At 40.0% G+C, this 16,655-nt stretch overlaps 1 protein-coding gene across 8 annotated transcripts in view; it reads left to right on the top strand.

The window, feature by feature from the left end:
- plekha7a (pleckstrin homology domain containing, family A member 7a) overlaps positions 1–16,655 on the top strand; it is a 126,923-nt gene that overhangs the window by 17,818 nt on the left and 92,450 nt on the right. The window contains exon 1 of one of the 8 annotated variants that reach the window (XM_061774066.1): positions 7,909–7,928. The exons of 6 other annotated variants lie outside the window; for them this stretch is intronic. In XM_061774066.1, the coding sequence (XP_061630050.1) occupies positions 7,924–7,928 (5 nt within the window). In that variant the 5' untranslated portion in view covers positions 7,909–7,923. Of the gene's footprint in view, positions 1–7,908; positions 7,929–10,037; positions 10,927–16,655 lie in introns of those variants that run through there. One more of the 8 variants, XM_061774064.1, reaches the window with a different exon arrangement.

Genomic DNA, 16,655 nt, shown 5'->3' with positions numbered 1-16,655 from the left:
TATATATATATACACACATATATACATATATACACATATACATATATATATATATATACATATGTATATATATATATATATATATATATATATATACATATGTATATATATATATATATATGTATATATATATATATATATGTATATATATATATATACATATGTATATATATATATATACATATATATACATATGTATATATATTGTCGTTTGAATAGTTTTTGTAGGTGGATAATAATAACAATAATAATTTTTACAAAAAAAAAAGCCCAGTCTGATTGCTTTGAAGTGGTGCAAATTTTGTGCAATTTCTTTTTCTTTCTTTCTTTTTTTTTTTTTTTTTTTACTAAATTCTTGTGGGATGTAATAGCTCTTTGAAGACAGATATTAGCAAGTGTAGCTCCATTTACGCTCTGTTTACAATTTAGTCCTCCATCCAAAATATACTTACAAAAATGTGCAGTCTGATTGTTATACAGTGGTTAACATTTTGTATAATTTCCTATCGTGAGATGCTACATCTTGCAAAATAGATATAGCTACCAACTTAGTGTAACTGAACTCATACAATCACAAACATAATGACTTTTGAGCTACTGCAAAATGGAAATATTGAACCAGCTGGTGTGTAAATAAGCATCTGTAAGCGTCTCAGAACGGTGATGTTCGACTCGTGTTTTGTTCCGGCTGTTTCTCCCTTGGAGGCGGGATGGATAGGTGGATGGATGGAGGGAGGCGGGGCTGTGCCTTTTCTGTCCCAGAGATTCAGTCAATTATTTAGATCGACAGAGCTGCTCATTGGCCTCTTAACGAGACACTTTTTATAACTGCCGCCATGTCGCCTGGCAGTTCGTCACGTTCCACACCATTCCACCCATCCTTTAAAACACCAGAAAAATATGGATTTTATCAAAAGAGCAGTGGATGTTTTCGTTTGCTTACGTTTGTCTCTAATATGGATTTTCCTCATGCACGCTTGCTGCTTTATTGGCAAAAAAGTACCAGGATTAACTGCTCCAATTGCCGAGCAAATGTTTGATGCGTAGGTGCCTAATGTTGGTACTGAGTGTTGTTTGGACCACATGCGCTGATGTTCCAAACACATTGACGTGCAATCAATTTTGTCTAGGCCTGCTGTCTGCTTTCTAGTCAGATGTTTTTTGTGAGGGCGACAAAATGACGTGAGCGGTAAAAAAGCAGTCCATTAGAGGGGTAAAAGGGTTGCTGGGGCGCTGCAACAATGAAGTCAACATGAGCCTGGTGGAACAATATTTGAGCACAAACGGTGCAGAACAGATGACTAACAATGTAACAATATTCACAGGCATGTATTCTTTATGCTCTGCGAAAAAATGACTAATATTACTGCAGCTTACTCAGTCAGTTGTAAAACTTCTTTGCGTGTACGTATAGCTGCATTATACGGCCCCGATGGCCAAGGTGTGCATGCAAGAAGGAGCACAATGTGGGACTGTAATGGATTAATGGCATTTCCGTTCATTTCTATGTGGAAAGATGATTTGAGATAGGAGTGTTTTGAGTTACAAGCGTAGGGAACTAATTCAACTCTTAAGTCGAGGTACCACTGTATTTACAGTATTTTCCTGGGAAACCTATCCACTGCGAGTCGATGGAAAAACCTTTTTCAACATTTTCATGTTTTTTTGTTGCTCTTTCTGATATGCCACAAAATGCCGCCAAAGCCCTGTCTAAACAGGAAAGTCTAAAGGAAGTATGTTGAAGCGATACATCTTGTCTGAGAGACGAGATTGTAATGTCAGGGAGGAGCTAAGTTTAGCCTGGGTTGTTCGTGGAAGTTACAGCGAGTCTTGAACGCACGGTATGTTGACACCATACTCTTTTTCGTTTGAAGACCGAAAGATCTCACTCAAACACGATCTCACCCGCGACTGAGTTCCTTTCTCTATTTACATGTTTTATTATGTCGTGTCATCATCCACGGGAGTTGAAAAAAGTAAGAAGCCTATTTTGACAAAGTAAGGAGTAGAAAATTCACATTGTTTTCAAATGTAAGGAGTAAATGTATAAAGTCGTCAGAAATTAACTTAAGTGCAGCTAACTGAACAATCTTCTTAAGTCCAACGTTTCTTCCCACCACTGGAAGTTACCAACATATTTCCATTTTTTTGGTTCTCAAAAAAATCCCAAGGTTGGCGGAGTTGCAACAGCCCGAGTGATGCCAGGTTTTCCCGAGTGATGCCAAGTTTTCAAGATAAGATTTGATAAGCCGTTGTTAAAGTCGATTATTTTTAGGACTGAGTCAACATGACGGACCTTATGTGGCAGTCTCGCACATGAGACGATCTCATTACAATAAATGCGCCAGCGTTGCAATTTGAGCGGCAGACTTATTTATTACCTCTTTTTGTGTAACCCGCCGGGCTTCTGTGTACATTCCAGTCAGTCCTCTTTTTAATACTTGATTGCTATTTACTGCCGCTAGAGTCCAATTTGCTGCCTACAGAATTGTTATTAACTTTGTTCCGTCTCTGTGGGCTGCGTTCGCCTCGTGTATCAAGAGGGCCTCATCAAATGGTGTGCATGAAGAAGTGAAAGCGAGATTCATTAGAGACACAGGTGGCACTGCTACTTTTATATTGGACACAGGTGCGAGTGGCATAGTGTGCAGTCAAGGGGTTGCTCGATTTATTTTTGTAGCTGTGACATGTTCTAATGGATGCACATGGATGAATGTATGAAAACATTTGATAGTTTTACTCCTCCCACGTTTTAACACATTTAAACTTCTTAAAACACATTTTAAACACTTTGTAAATGTATTTTAACACAAACTAATTACCAGCATAGAATGTATAAAAATAATGCACATATTGTAGTGTTTGTGTAAATGCATGTGCCTATAAGAGGCGGGGCTTGGTGTCGTGCTGTGTCATGTAGCTGGGTCTGCGTGGGAAAATAAATAAAATCAACAACACTGTTTTTTTGAGATTAGAAATTGTGATCAGCAAAGTAAGGTGTAAAAAAGTTAATTTTCACACATGCAATACCCTACGCAATGAGATGGTGGAAGCTGGAAAATGCTTGAAGATGGTAGTGATGTATTTAATAGTGGTGAGACTCAAAATAATTAAGGATTTGTGATTAATTATTCTCATTTTTCTAAAATACAGTCTATAATTATTTGACAAAATAAATATCTATGCATCCATCTTCACCGCTTATCCTCACTAGAGTCCTGGGTATGGTGGAGCCTACAGTATCCCAGCTAACTCTTGGGCAAGAGGCAGGGTATACCTTGAATTGGTCGCCAGCCAATCGCAGGGCACATATAGATAAACAACCATTCACACCTAAGGACAATTTCGAGTCTTCAATTAACCTAAAGTGCATGTTTTTGGAACGTGGGAGAAAACCCACACAGAAGGGCCAGAGTGACTTACACCATTCGGCTGGCGTGCCAGGTCTCAACCACAATTTGAGGTACGAGTAAATTAAATTACTTTATCAAACTTGTAAGTCAAGGTACCACTGTACGAATCAAATGTCCTCCTAGTGCCTAATCACACTAACTGCAGACATATTAAACACAGCCAATTTGCTATTCAGGACAGATGCTAAAATATGCTAATAGACCAGTCCTCTAATATAATATTCAGTATTTCTTTATCAGTTAATTAAATAACTCAAAGAGACTTGCTCGGAGGTGCGAGAATCTCATTTGGAGTTTGGTTTTTCATTGCTTGCTAATGAGACGCAGCAAAAAACTGATCCAGAACCAGCTGGACCTGATCCAAAAAAAAAAAAAAAAAAAAGATTTGGTCTAATTTGTAGTGTCTGATTGTAGCGTGGAAGCTGGAACAGTGCGATGATGCCCGAAGGCACCAACTCGGAGGTGTGTTAATAGCATGGTCTTTGTGTGTGTATTTGAGGGTTCTGTAATACAGTACTGCGATTGGTTGGCGACCACTCCAGGGAGTACCCCGCCTCTCGCCCAGAGTCAGCTGGGATAGGCTCCAGCTCCCCCGCGACCATAGTGAGGATAAGCGGTACGGAAAATGGATGGATGGATATAATACAGTATAGTCCAAATACTCAAAGAGCTATTTGGACATAAAACCCTTTTGGCATCTAAAGTGAGGATAACACTGCATATATAGTTTTACATGTATGTATACAGGCGGCACGGTGGCCGTCTGGTTAGAGCGTCAGCCTCACAGTTCTGAGGTGCGGGGTTCAATCCCCGTCCCCGCCTGTGTGGAGTTTGCATGTTCTCCCCGTGCCTGCGTGGGTTTTCTCCGGGCACTCCGGTTTCCTCCCACATCCCAAAAACATGCATTAATTGGAGACTCTAAATTGCCCGTAGGCATGACCGTGAGTGTGAATGGTTGTTTGTTTCTATGTGCCCTGCGATTGGCTGGCAACCAGTTCAGGGTGTACCCCGCCTCCTGCCCGATGACAGCTGGGTTAGGCTCCAGCACGCCCGCGACCCTAGTGAGGAGAAGCGGCTCAGAAAATGGATGGATGGATGGATGTATACAAGAAACATAGAGTGTTGCATTTATCAAATCAATGAACTGCTACAGAGAACAGTATTTTATTTCCACATTTAACATAAACATTTTGAACGTGAAAAACAGGCATTTGGTTGAAGCTTCCTGTCAATGTCTGTTTGAGTCTTCCTCATATTAAGGAGATTAAAGCGAAACTTTGATTGCAGCAGCGAGCCAAACATGCAAATCAAAAATGCCGTCTGCCTCTGTGTTCCGTCGTCATTTTATTACATGTGAAACATGTAGTCACTTTCAATTTGAATTAAATAGGATTATTTTAACCAGTGGTGAGGGATGCCGTCAAGCTGCAGAAGGAGTTCCATCGGGCCTTTTTGGCCTGTGGGACTACTGACGAAGCTGATGGGTACCGGCAAGCCAAGAGGAATGCAGCTTTGGTGGCCGCTGAGGCAAAAACTCGGGTGTGGGAGGAGTTCGGTGAGACCATGGAGAACAACTTCCGGACGGCATCGAGGAAATTCTGGTCCACCATCCAGCGTCTCAGGAGGGGGAAGCAGTGCGCCATCAACACTGTGTATAGTGAGGATGGGGCGCTGCTGACCTCGACTCGGGACGTTGTGAGTCGGTGGGGAGAAGACTTCAAAGACCTCCTCAATTCCATCGACACACCTTCCCTCGAGGAAGCAGAGTCTGGGGATTTCTGAGGGGGGCTCTCCTATCTCTGGGGTTGAGGTCACCGAGGTGGTTAAAAAGCTCCTCGGTGGCAAGGGTGGATGAGATTCGCCCGGAGTTCCAAAAGGCTCTGGATGTTGTAGGCTGTCCTGGTTGACATGCCTCTGCAACATCGCTTGGACATCGGGGACAGTGCCTTTGGATTGGCAGACTGGGGTGGTGGTCCCCCTTTTTAAGAAGAAGAGTGTGTTCCAACTACAGGGGGATCACACTCCTCAGCCTCCCTGGTGCGGGCTGTACGACCGGTGTCAGAGTGTGGTCCGCATTGCCGGCAGTAAGTCGGACTTGTTTCCAGTGAGGTTGTACTCCTCCAAGCCTGCCCTTTGTCACCGATTATGTTTTTAATTTTATGGACAGAATTTCTAGGCGCAGCCGTGGCGTACAGGGTGTCCGGTTTGGTGGCCTCAGTATTGCTTCTCTGCTTTTTGCAGATGTGGTTCTGTTGGCTTCGTCAAGTCGTGATCTCCAACTCTCACTGGAGCGGTTTGCAGCCGAGTGTGAAGTGGCTGGGATGAGAATCAGCACCTCCAAATTGGAGGAGTTCAAATATCTTGGGGTCTTGTTCACGAGTGAGGGAAGAATGCAACGGGAGATCAACAGGCGGATCGGTGCAGCGTCTGCAGTGATGTGGACTTTGTATCGGTCCGTTGTGGTGAAGAAGGAGCTAAGCCGAAAGGCGCAGCTCTCCATTTACCGGGCGATCTACGTTCCTACCCTCACCTAAAGAACAAGATCCCAAATACAAGCGGCCGAAAGGAGTTGCCTCTGCAGGGTGTCCGGGCTCTCTCTTAGAGATAGGATGAGAAGCTCGGTCATCTGGGAGGGGCTCAGAGTAGAGCCGCTGCTACTCTGCATTGAGAGGAGCCAGATGAGGTGGCTGCCTCCTGGACGCCTCCCTGATGAGGTGTTCCGGGCACGTCCCACCGAGAGGAGAGACTACATCTCTAGGCTTGCCTGGGAACGCCTCGGGATCCCCTGGGAAGAGCTGGAGGAATTGGCTGGGGAGAGGGAAGTCTGCCATTCCCTGCTAAAACTGCTGCCCCCGTGACCGGACCTTGGATAAGTGGAAGAAAATGGATGGATGGATAGGATTATTTTAATTAACAATGTAAAATATATATTTGCAAAATAATAGCCAATTAACATATTTAGTTTACCTGGTTTATGTGAGTTTTGCTCCTATACCTTCATTTTATATACATATTATATTATTATTAAAATATATCATAATAAATCATACGACATATTTTACATCATTTAACTATTACAAACAGACACGCATGCATGCATGCACGCACACACAAATAAATTTATATAATATACACACACACACACACGCTCCACTCTATGTGCCTAATAATAGGTTGAGTGTGCGATTGATAATCAGGTGCTCCTCTGGAAGGAGTCCCACCAGGCAGTGAAGGAAGGAAAGAGAGGAAATGAGGGAGAAAAGTGCTGCGAAACTGAAAAACTAACTAACTGAAAAAGAAATTAGATTGTTAATTGTGGAATAATTGCATCTTGAAGTGATTGAGGAAAAATGGAGGTTGAGTTGTCGAGAAGATGTGCTTGTTTTCATCTTTGGTCACGTCCTTAAAAAGATACTAGAATGTCACCGATACCAAACTCTTAAGTGGAGTACACACACCGGTAATCAGGCCAAATTAGAGTTTTTTAAAATTTGTCTTTTAATTATTATTTTTTTTAACCTTTCAAATCAAAGTCAGTAAAAGGCCTGATTATCAGATGTCTCTAAAGATCATCCTGAGTAATTATCGTGTGGTGTGAGGTGAGGTTAAGTGTTCTGCCCATGATTGTTTACCTTTGAATGTGATTGATGTGTGTCATGTATTGTTGTTTTATACGCTGTTTAGTATCAGTTTTGATAGGAACTTTATTCTGTTGCATCTTTGAAGTATCAAGCATACAAAGCTGGGGGACACCAGAAACGGTAAGTAGCCTCTGCAATGTAAACAGTTACTGCATGGCAATACATTTGGCAATGTTTAAGGGTAAAATACGAACGTGGTAGTAGCGTGAAGTGTCGGTCGGTTGCTAAATTTAGATCTAGCAGCGGCTCTACTCTGAGCCCCTCCCAGATGACCGAGCTTCTCACCCTATCTCTAAGAGAGAGCCCGGACACCCTGCAGAGGCAACTCCTTTCGGCCGCTTGTATCTGGGATCTTGTTCTTTCAGTCACGACCCATAAAAACACTGGAGTGAACAACAAAGCTGAAAGAGGTTCAGCTTGTTCCCAAATTGTGCTTGTTAATGCATTGCGTAGCAACAGTCTCAGGTGTGACCTTGAGCGTTGAGGTGTGTCAGGGGGTACGTCAGATGTTGAGATGTGACGGGCCCGTAAGCCGAGCTCAGTTGAGTTCCTGCCGTCGCTACTGCTGCCGCGAGGCTTCTGGACGGCGGGCTAAGTTCCCCTGTGTTTTCCAACCCAGAATAGTTGCATTAGTTACAAAAACAAACAGCAGGAGTTCTAAAGCACCCTATCTTTCCTTTTTGCCCCTTCTAATATCTCGTCTTGGTGCTTCCTCCCAGCTGACAATATCTTCCTCTTCACTTTCTGGGTGACTGTGATGTAACCAAGCAATTACAGTACACTTCCCCATGTTCCTCCAGGCTGTATGACTATATGCACCCGGGGTCCGGATCTTGGCACAGTGCCCTGTCCAAATTCTCTGCTTGTCCATGAGGTAAAAAGATTACAAAGATTACAATCTTATTATAAAGGAATATTTTATTTATTTATTTATTATTATTATGTTTTGATTTCTTATGTACAGCCTTTTGTTTCAGCTGCTTTTTTTTTAAAGTGCTCTACAAATGAAATAGAGTTGAAAAATACTTAAAAAAAATAAAATAATTTAATAATATAATAATAAGAATATATTTTTAAATGTATTATTTGTATGAATTAAATTTTGATTAATAACCCAATTATTTAATGAACATGTTAATTGTATACAAAAAAATAGTTACTTTGAATATTTAACCCATTATTTAATGAGAAAATTGATTTTAAAAATAAATCTATTTTAATTAAGCAATATTTTAAACTAAATATAGAAAAAATGTTAAATGTATATTTAAAATTGTTCATTTAATTTGAATATTTATAATTGCCCAATTAACCAATTATTTGATAATACATTCATATATAAATGATGACAGAAAATACATCAATTCACCAATTTTTGGAAAAAAGTAACAAATTATTACAACAAATATTAATGGACTCTTGATAACATAGTAAATGCTCTGTGGTCTAGATTAAAGAGCTGAATGGACCATACATTGCCCACGCCTTGAACAAAAATTTAAAAACGTTCAGCTAGAGAAAATGTATGAAGCAAATGTACGGAAGATTATATAGTATCTATTTATTTTGCTATATATTTAAGTAGCCTACCTAGACTTGGTACATGCAAGTACATCTGCTTGTAATCAATACTTCAGTCAAATCCCAAAAACTTTTGGCATTTATTATTTTCAAGTAAGAACTAAACATATACAGTATGTATGACTGCTGATATCTACAGTTGTGCTCATAAAATTACCTAACCTGGCAGAATTTGTGAATTTTCTTTTTTAAAAATGACTGATTATTTCAGGCACGGTGGCCGACTGGTTAGAGCGTCAGCCTCACAGTTCTGAGGACCCGGGTTCAATCCCCGGCCCCGCCTGTGTGGAGTTTGCATGTTCTACCCGTGCCTGCGTGGGTTTTCTCCGGGCACTCTGGTTTCCTCCCACATCCCAAAAACATGCATGAATTGGAGACTCTAAATTGCCCGTAGGCATGACTGTGAGTGCAAATGGTTGTTTGTTCCTATGTGCCCTGCGATTGGCTGGCAACCAGTTCAGGGTGTACCCCGCCTCCTGCCCGATGACAGCTGGGATAGGCTCCAGCACGCCCGCGACCCTAGTGAGGAGAAGCGGCTCAGAAAATGGATGGATGGATGATAATTTCATTTATGTTTTGTGTAATGATTGTGCTTTTCTGAAATGCCTTATATATAATATAAATTTGAATCCCATTAAAACTAAAATGAATTGTTCGCCTGATCCTTCATGTTTTTGTTTTTTTAAAAGAATATTACATATCTTACAAATTCTGCCAGGGTAATCAAACTTATAAGCACAACTGTGTAACCCTGGCCTCTGGATCCCCCCGGAAGAGCTGGATAAAGTGGCTGGGCAGAGGGAAGTCTGGGCGTCCCTGCTAAAGCTACTGCCCCTGCGACCCGACCTCAGATAAGCGGTAGAAAATGGATGGCTAGTTAAAAGTGAAAACAAAATGGAGCAATTAAGGTACTGTAACAAAGTGTTAAAAAATAGCTTTTAGAACAAATCTATTAACTATCTTGAATGCTCAACTGTCTGAGAAGAGTTGTAAAACTCCGCCTCTTCCTTCACTCTGCGGCAGCCGTCCGGCATTTTGGGGCCTCAAATTGAAAGTCTGGATGTTCTTTAGACAATAATAAGTAAAAATAGTTAGGTAAGATACATTTGAGTAAGCCTGCTTTGTCAAAAATGATAGATATATATTTTTTTATTTAATGTATTAAATTTAGGTTTGAACATCATTATGCGGTGCGTTTTGTGATATTTTTGTTTGTTAGAGTTCTGTGAAATATTCAAGTTTAAAAAAAAAAAAAAAAAAAAAAAAAAAGTAAAATCTGTTCCTTAGGTCCAAAAAGTTTGGGAAATGCTGCACTAAGCCACTGTGCTACCCAGATCAAATTCAATAGTTTTTTTGGTTACTCAAAATCCTTAATTGGAAAGTGAAACTCTTGCTGACCACGCATTCAAAGCTGATATTTCTGTTCCTCTTGACAGTTTGCTGAGATTACGCAATCTCGACAAGAACGAATGAGCTCAGGTGTTTGTGTTCAGGTGTCAAATGACACCTGAGTCATAGTTTGAATGGGCATGCAAACATCGTCACGTTCGCGTCCTTCTCTCTTCTCTGGCTCGCTTTCTCTCCATCGTCCTTTTCGTCCCACAGCGGCGTGCATCCTGTCAGTGGCGCACGAGGCAGGAATAGGAAGGCAGCCCCGCTCTGTTTACTTCCCTCTCTCACTTCCCGCCTCTCCTCCCCTGGCTACAGACGCTCGCTGTTCTTTTTGCGAAGCCGGCAGAGAGCCAGTAGTTGGCTCTCGCTCTGACGCCGGCCATCTCAAAAGAAGAACCAGATGCGGATTCGGGGTGAATTTGTGACGTTCCGTGAACTTTGGAGGAGTGGGAGTGATGCGTGAGGATCGACGTCGGGTGGGGGGGGGAGCGGATGTTGGTTGACCTCAAAGACAGCTGTTCCATCTGGTTAGTCCTGAGAGCCTCTGGGAGAGGAGGAACGTCTGACTCCCGACGGGATCACAACAGGAGCATGTGATGTCACTCCTCACCTGGGGCGCTCGTCTGGGTCTCTGCTGAGTAGTTGTGGGTTTCTCCTGAAAACAAGAGCAGGGGGAAGGGAGGGACTTCCATTTAAGGTGGGCAAATCACATCATGGTCTCATCTGACATAATTCTCGGAGCCAGCCGGGGGACGTTGATTAATGTGAGACCACCAAAATAGAAACAGCACTTGCGGACTTGTTGGAGCCTAAATACAAAGAAGCACAATGTGGAATCAGTCGGGATACTGCAATCACATACCTCGGCCTGGATATCCCTTCTACCACGCTCCTTGCAGGTATGCGACCTAGATACTGACATTCCAAATCTGGTTACTTAAAGAGCAGCGTTGATTGATGGCTTGTTAATTGCAAGCAGTTTGTTTTAAATGGTTAACCAAACCTGGTTGGGGCAACATGGTTCAGTTGGCAGAGTGGTTATTTCCCTACCCAAAGATTACAGGTTCATTTCCCCGCGTACCCTGTCAAAGGTTCCTTGAGCGCTTTGAGTACCTTGAAGTTAGAAATGCCCAACTGTGAGGGATAACAAACCCAGACCCATCCGCGATAAAGAGAGACCATATCGTTTATTTTTATATTGCTAAAACAAAACCCTCCCACAAACATTTAACACATTTCAATGTACTAAATACGCTTTGTAAACACAATTTAAACCTATTTCAATTCGCATAAAGTGTATACATGTTTGACAGAAAATTCTGCGATAAAGCTCAATCGTGATATAGCGGCGGATTACTGTACACAAGTGCTTAATAAATGAGGTTGTTCTGTAAAACTCTATACAAAATTTATTTCAGCTATTCAATTCAAATAGTGAAACTCATAAATTATTTGGATTCACTAAACAGAAAGTTAAATGTGTAATGTTTTTTTTTTTTTTTTTTTAAATAGTTTTGATATTTATAGTTTGCAGGGAACGTAAACCCAAAATTCACCCTCTTAACAAATTCAAATACTACATAAACAATCAAAGTGATTTTAATACAGAAATTAGGTAGGAATTGGCCTAGTGAGAACCATTTTCACGTTTTTTAATGAATCTGTAGAATACATGGGTTTAATTTTTAAAATTAAACAACTGAAATATACTTTTCTACCATAATCTGATTTATCAAGATGCAACTGTACAAGTGAAAGGCCATTTAGCTCAAATCTGCACTCTGGTAGCATGACGCACTGCATTAAAATGACTTGATTAATCTGTGATGTACCTAAAGTGTTCGTGCTGGGGCTTCGAATATTTTAAGACCAAAGTAGTATACAATCAGCATAAAGTGTACATACGTGTATTTAATCAGATTGCTACCTTTTGTTAAATGTTAAATGTATCAAACTAATGTTAACTAGGACTGTCAAATGATTATTTTATTTTAAAATCTGATTAATCACACTTGAATGTTGATTAATCATGATTAATCACAGTTAATTACTTGCAGAATTTAAACAAAAAATACAATATTTTTACATAAAATTTTATCGTCAGAATGTTATACACAAATATTTTTTTTTAACTTGAATGCATGCATGCAAGGTAATTATGATGACTCACTGAGGTCCAGTGGTCTCAGAAAAGTCACATTTCTTTGGATTGGATTATAGATTCTTTTTTGAATTTTAAGAGGACATTATTAACCTGTGGTATACATCAGGTGTTAGTCTTAGGACTTAGCATTTATTCCGAGTTACCATCAATGACAGTTGAAAAACCGTGTCATTATAAAGACTAATTGAGTGTTGTACAATTGCCAACATACGTTTCTTTTCTTGGCTAAGAAATATCATCAGGCAAATTGGTTTATGTTAATTTTGACACTTAAAAAATCCAAAGAAAACACTAAAAAACTATTTGTGAGGATGGTGGATCCAGTTCGGGATGCTTGTTTGAAATTTTACAATTACTTTATTAATCTGTGGTGTACCTCAGGTGTTAGTGCTAGGGCTTCATGTTTATTTTAAATTAGCCTCTTTAAGCAATGTAATTGATGTTAAATTTAGTTTTCATCTATCAAAGGTCTGAAGGATGTCTTTTGATGATGAGCTGTTTTTGTCACTGATCTGGATGATTCACAAAACGACAAAATACATAGGCATAGAGAAGCTTTGTCTGAAATTGAAAGCCACATCTGTACCCTAGCTGGAGGACCCGTCCCCTAATTGGCTTATCTGCATATGGTGTGTGTAGATTCACTGATGTTAGTTAGCTGGAAACCCAACCTAGCATTACTCCGAAGGCATTTTTAGCACATTTGAATTCATAACCGATATGTGGATAGATCATAGATAGATAGATAGATTCATCTTAATTCATCTTAATTCATCTTAAAGGTTTACTAGTTTTTGTGACTGTTGTGGTCAAACTGGTTATTGCGGGCTTTTTAATTGTACACTCGGTTCCAACCGAAATACTAAACCGGTTTTACCTGCGCCAGAAGACTCGAAAGGTGTTTATTGTTCCTGCTGTGTCATGTACGTTGTAATTTACTCAGCTGTTAATGTCTTCCTGGGAAAAAAAAACAACACACACACCAAAAAGCTCCACACAGTCATTGATTTTATTCACTCTTTTGTGGGCTTCCAACATGATCCTTCCATGTTCCAGCTACATTCCCTGAGGGGGTGGCAGCCACTGGAGATCAGACCTCTGACTACATCTGCCTTTATGTCAGATACCGTCGCAGCCTCTAACCCCTGGCGGCTGCTGAAACACTGCACCGCCGATTCTTTATGGCTATGTTTTATTTATTCAGCTCTGCAACGTTGTGAATCAGATTTTCCAAAATGAAGTCCTTATTATCCCTAAAAATGCAATTTTATTCTCGTATCTGCTTTTCTGAGGTCTTAAAAATGTCACAGGCACAATAAATAAATGCAATAATTAATGGTCTTATAAGTGCAAATTGTTAATAGTAAAATGGGTAAGTATTTGATGAGTACTGCTTTTGGTCAGTCTACCTCAAACAGTGGTTCGCGGACCTCTAGTGGTCCCAAAGAAACCACAAATGGTCTGTGAGCAACTTCGTGGTTGAATATTCTGGACCCATGTTCTGCTTTTGGACCCTATTTTCCATAAACTCGTCTGTTAAATCCAAAAAGGTTTGCCTACTGAACCGCAATGAGTTTTCAAGGATCTACTGTATAGTGTTGTAGTAAGCATAGGTATTGTTTTGGGATATTTTGGAGAGTATGTGGTCCAACTCATTTTATTTTATAGGTTGAGTGGTCTTTAATCGGAAATATTTAATAATATATATATATTATTTAAGTCACCTTACTATAGAGAGACAAAACAGCCAAAGAAAACAACTTAAAAAAACAGAAAAATTTGAAATGTGAGGCGATAGGACACGTTTGTTTGGATGTCTGATCGGATTCTTGATTATTTTTCCTAAATTTGAAACATAGTTTCCAAACTTTTAGATTGAATTCTGAGTTGTTTGACTTTTGACATTTCTGGTGTTTTTAATACATGTTTTTAATACATAAAGACCAACATGACTGTACAATTACCATGGATAATTATTAAGTGGATTTATGTTTTAAGTTGAATGGCAACCATTTAAAAATGTTAAACATACTGTATGTGGCAAACTGGGTTACGGCAATGTCGACACTAAGAAAAAGGCAAAGAAAACACAAAAAACATTGAAAAATGAAAACTGGGAGGCGAAGAATCATATATATTGAACTGGATACTGGATTCTTTTCAGAATTTTGGACCATATTTTAGATTTTAGATACACAAAAAATGTCAAGGAGCAGAAAAAAAAATACAAACTGTGAGGCAGAGGGTCACATTTCTTTGAATTATGGATTGGATTCTCGCTTCTTTTATGAATTTGGAACCATATTGGTTACCATGGTTTGATGAACCTCTGGTTGCCAATAGAAGAACATTTTTAATGGGCCAATGCAGTGTTGTACAACATTAAGTTGGCATTTCAAATCACATCGTCTGTTAACATTATCCCTCAGACATTTGAATTTATTCATTAATTGTTCAATCCCTGCGCTTATTTGTGAACAACAGTGGAGGCGGTGTTGGTAGGTGTTGGTCTTCGGGGCAGAGGGAATTAGCTACGGAATGACTCACAGTTCGGACATTGGGGCAGGTCGCCGACCAGTCATATCAGCCAGCTCATCTAAATAAACCTCCCAAAGCAACTCAATCATCACTCGTCACTCCTACTGCAGTCTCCCATGGGGACTGAGTTACCCTCGGAATGTTCCACCTGTAGAGCATCTGACATTTGGCTGCATTCGGGTACTGTCTGACATTTCATAGTTGATACATTTGGTACTTCATTGAGATGTTTCTGCTGTTTCATTCTATTTCTTTCTTTTTTTTTTTGCCAAAAAACTGTCCTTCAACTGATGCTTCAATGTCGATGTGCTTCTAAAAATTGGCCTCGCCTCGATTACTAATCTTTGTCTTAGATAGAAAGACCCTCTGCGGGACTTCCTGTTCACCTTCAACTTATTCCAACAGTGAGATAAAATATTAAAGTTGTCACTCTGATAAAAGAGGGAAAGTGCGAGCAAAAAAACTCCTGAATTCTAATGCATGCATGGGGTCCACTAGTGTATTCAAGCTGGTTAGCTTACTAGCCAGTTAGATGCTAGAACATTTGAGATTGTTCACTAGCTTGTAAATTTCCCCTGTTGCTAGTCAGCTTACTTGCCAGTTACCTTGATAGACATACTGTATTGCTGCCAGGACATTTGTTTCTCAATTGCAGAACATATAAGATAACTACCTCGTGAGATGGGGGCACTAGCTAGTCAACTCATTAGCGATTTAGCTTGCTAGCCAGTTAGCCACGAGGACATTTGCTGGTTAGCTACAGAACCCATGAGCAAGTCCTCTAGCTCGCTATATAGCCCACTATCTTGTCAGATTTTATGCTATTTACCTTGCTTGCCAGTTATCCATTAGGACATTTGTTGGTTAGCTACAGAACTAAGTCCTCTAGGTCGCTCACTAGCCAGCCCACTTGTCAATTGTGCTGTCAGAACATTTATTGTTCGGTAGCAGAACCTATAAGATAGTTTGCAAACTTGCTCTTCGCTCACTTACAAGTCTTCTCATTAGCGGGTTAGCAGAGGTGGGAGTAAGTCACATATGCGCAAATCATAAGTAAGTCTCAAGATTTAACGTTCAAGTTTTACGCAAGTCTCAAGGTAATGTGACAAGTCAAGCAAGCGAGGTCCCTCAAAGTTTCAAGCAAGTGGAGTCAAGTCATTGCTAGGTTTAAGCAAGTTATAAATTAAGCCATACAATAAGCATGTAGAGTCAAGTCATTGCTAGGTTTAAGCAAGTTATAAATTAAGCCATACAATAAGCATGTAGAGTCAAGTCATTGCTAGGTTTAAGCAAGTTATAAATTAAGCCATGCAATAAGCATGTAGAGTCAAGTCATTGGTTTGTTTAAGCAAGTCATAAGTTATGTCATACAATCTTGCTCAGACACAACATACAGTATAGTCACACAGTAGCCACTTTACACTCAGTGGCTGTACTTGTGTTAGGCCTGGTATACACAGAAAGACAATTGGGCAGTTTCTTGTTCCAATTTTGCCCCTTCCCGACCAAGAATGTCAAAGGCCAGATTATTTTATGTCTATATCCTATAAGTAGTGATGGTGAGATGAAGCTTCATGAAGCATTGTAACACACAACTATTGGTTTGAGTAATGGTTCTTTTCTTGATGCTTCATTGCACACAAAACCACCTGCTGGCTATGTGCATAATCACAAGCAGTTGTATCTTTACCACATACAGTATGTGCTGTGTTGCATTTTTGCGTCTTTTTGGCTTTTGTGAATGACTGTGTATTACAAAACAATGTTTGACCAAGTAATTTACCAACATAAAGTGTCAAATATGTTATTTTTGAACTTATTCTGTGTGCTTTAAATGTTTCTCAACACTGGTATGGCAGGTTGTATAATGTTTGGGAAACTTTGGGAAAATGGCATGGGCTTAAGAGGGCAGAGGATTTTGAAAGT

This window comes from Phyllopteryx taeniolatus, chromosome 5 (assembly GCF_024500385.1).
Source record: "Phyllopteryx taeniolatus isolate TA_2022b chromosome 5, UOR_Ptae_1.2, whole genome shotgun sequence".
Classification (NCBI taxonomy): domain Eukaryota; kingdom Metazoa; phylum Chordata; class Actinopteri; order Syngnathiformes; family Syngnathidae; genus Phyllopteryx; species Phyllopteryx taeniolatus.
Note: the sequence above shows the minus strand (reverse complement) of the source record. Positions and strands in the feature narration are given on the sequence as shown.